General features: G+C 42.4%; 1 protein-coding gene across 1 annotated transcript; it reads right to left on the reverse strand.

The window, feature by feature from the left end:
- Positions 1 to 252: 252 nt before the first annotated feature.
- LOC105155239 lies at positions 253 to 639 on the reverse strand. The gene has a single exon (XM_011071112.1). The coding sequence runs from the start codon at positions 637 to 639 to the stop codon at positions 253 to 255; it is 387 nt and encodes a 128-aa protein (XP_011069414.1).
- Between the last annotated feature and the right edge of the window lie 719 nt (positions 640 to 1,358).

Raw genomic sequence — 1,358 nt, forward strand, 5'->3', positions numbered from 1 at the left:
CATTGCTTAGCCTTAGAATCATCTCGCCCTTACTTAGTCTTCTGCTTCTTTCCAGCACCTGCAAGTTATTGCAGATGTGAGACAGCTGGTATCAATACCCAAGAAGCTGAATTAGTTATCATATTCAGTTCAATCAAAAATGTACCTGGGTTGGACAGGAGTTGTGGTAATGTCTCTTCCAATGCCCCTTTCCTAGGCAATGTATGCAGACATCATTTGCCTTCGACCGTTGAGAACTGCCAACCTTCCCTTTCACTTTGCCCATTCCCATGGGACCGTAGGAGTGCTCGGAGCGCTACCAGTAGCTGCGATAACTTTTCCCTTCCCCTTCTTCCTCTTCCAGCGTTTGGCTCTCTTGCCTTTCATTTTGGAGGTTGAAGCCTCTCCTACTAGTACCACCAGTTTAGACTTGTGCGTCGTCGCCTCGTATTGGTCCATCATATTTGTTAACTTATGAATAAACTTCTCAAGTACGTTCATGTTGTAGTTAATAATAAACAGGTCGTAAGACGGAGGAAGTGACTGAAGGATCATGTCAATGTACGTGTCATTGTCAAGCCCAACTTTGAGGTCTTTGAGCTTCTCCACTAGGGATAGCATCTTAACCCCATGACTTTTTATAGATGATCCTTCGACCATCTTTGTCCCGAAAATGTGGCGGCATATCTAATATGCCTATCAAGAACCGGATAAACTTCTTTCACGTGGAGCATTATCAAGGGAACATCATCCAGCCTATTATATTATATGTCATTGAACACAAAGCCAATATGATACTATGGACCTTGCGGCTATCCTCAAGCCCCTTCTCTAACGTGACACGCACTTCGGGCTAGGACCCTTCCGGCAAGGATGTTGGGAGCGGCTTGTCTAAGACATAGCCTTGGTTCTCGAAATCTAGGACAATCCTTAAATTTCGCAGTTAGTCGTTATACTTCGTGCCATTGAATTTTTTAATCTCCGTAATCATGGTAAAAAGGTTCTTAGATATTTTCTAGAAAATTAAAAATAAATAGAAATCAGCTAATGATTATAATATTATGAACAAGCTTAAGGACTTGGTCTTTAGTCCTTAACTTTTCCACTATTTATACGTAAGCCCACCACTCTCAAGTGGGGTTTCAGGAATAACGTCTTCTAGTGGGCTTGGGATCTACAAGCGAATTTTTCATGCCTCACTTTTATAATTCACATGGCAAAAGCCTCATGGGAGGTATCCAATACCATTCTCATTCCATGAGATTCCCAAGATCTTTTACCTCACCTCTTTACATCATTCCGATGACTTTAACTGAGTCATGTTACTCGGTGTTAGGCCCGATCCATCAACCAAATCACATTTCAATCGTGCCCCCCCC

Source organism: Sesamum indicum, unplaced genomic scaffold (genome assembly GCF_000512975.1).
Source record: "Sesamum indicum cultivar Zhongzhi No. 13 unplaced genomic scaffold, S_indicum_v1.0 C00817, whole genome shotgun sequence".
In the NCBI taxonomy this organism is placed as follows: domain Eukaryota; kingdom Viridiplantae; phylum Streptophyta; class Magnoliopsida; order Lamiales; family Pedaliaceae; genus Sesamum; species Sesamum indicum.

What these genes read in the sequence shown, in the direction of transcription:
- LOC105155239 (XM_011071112.1), bottom strand. Translation starts at nt 639, where the DNA reads ATGGTCGAAGGATCATCTATAAAAAGTCATGGGGTTAAGATGCTATCC.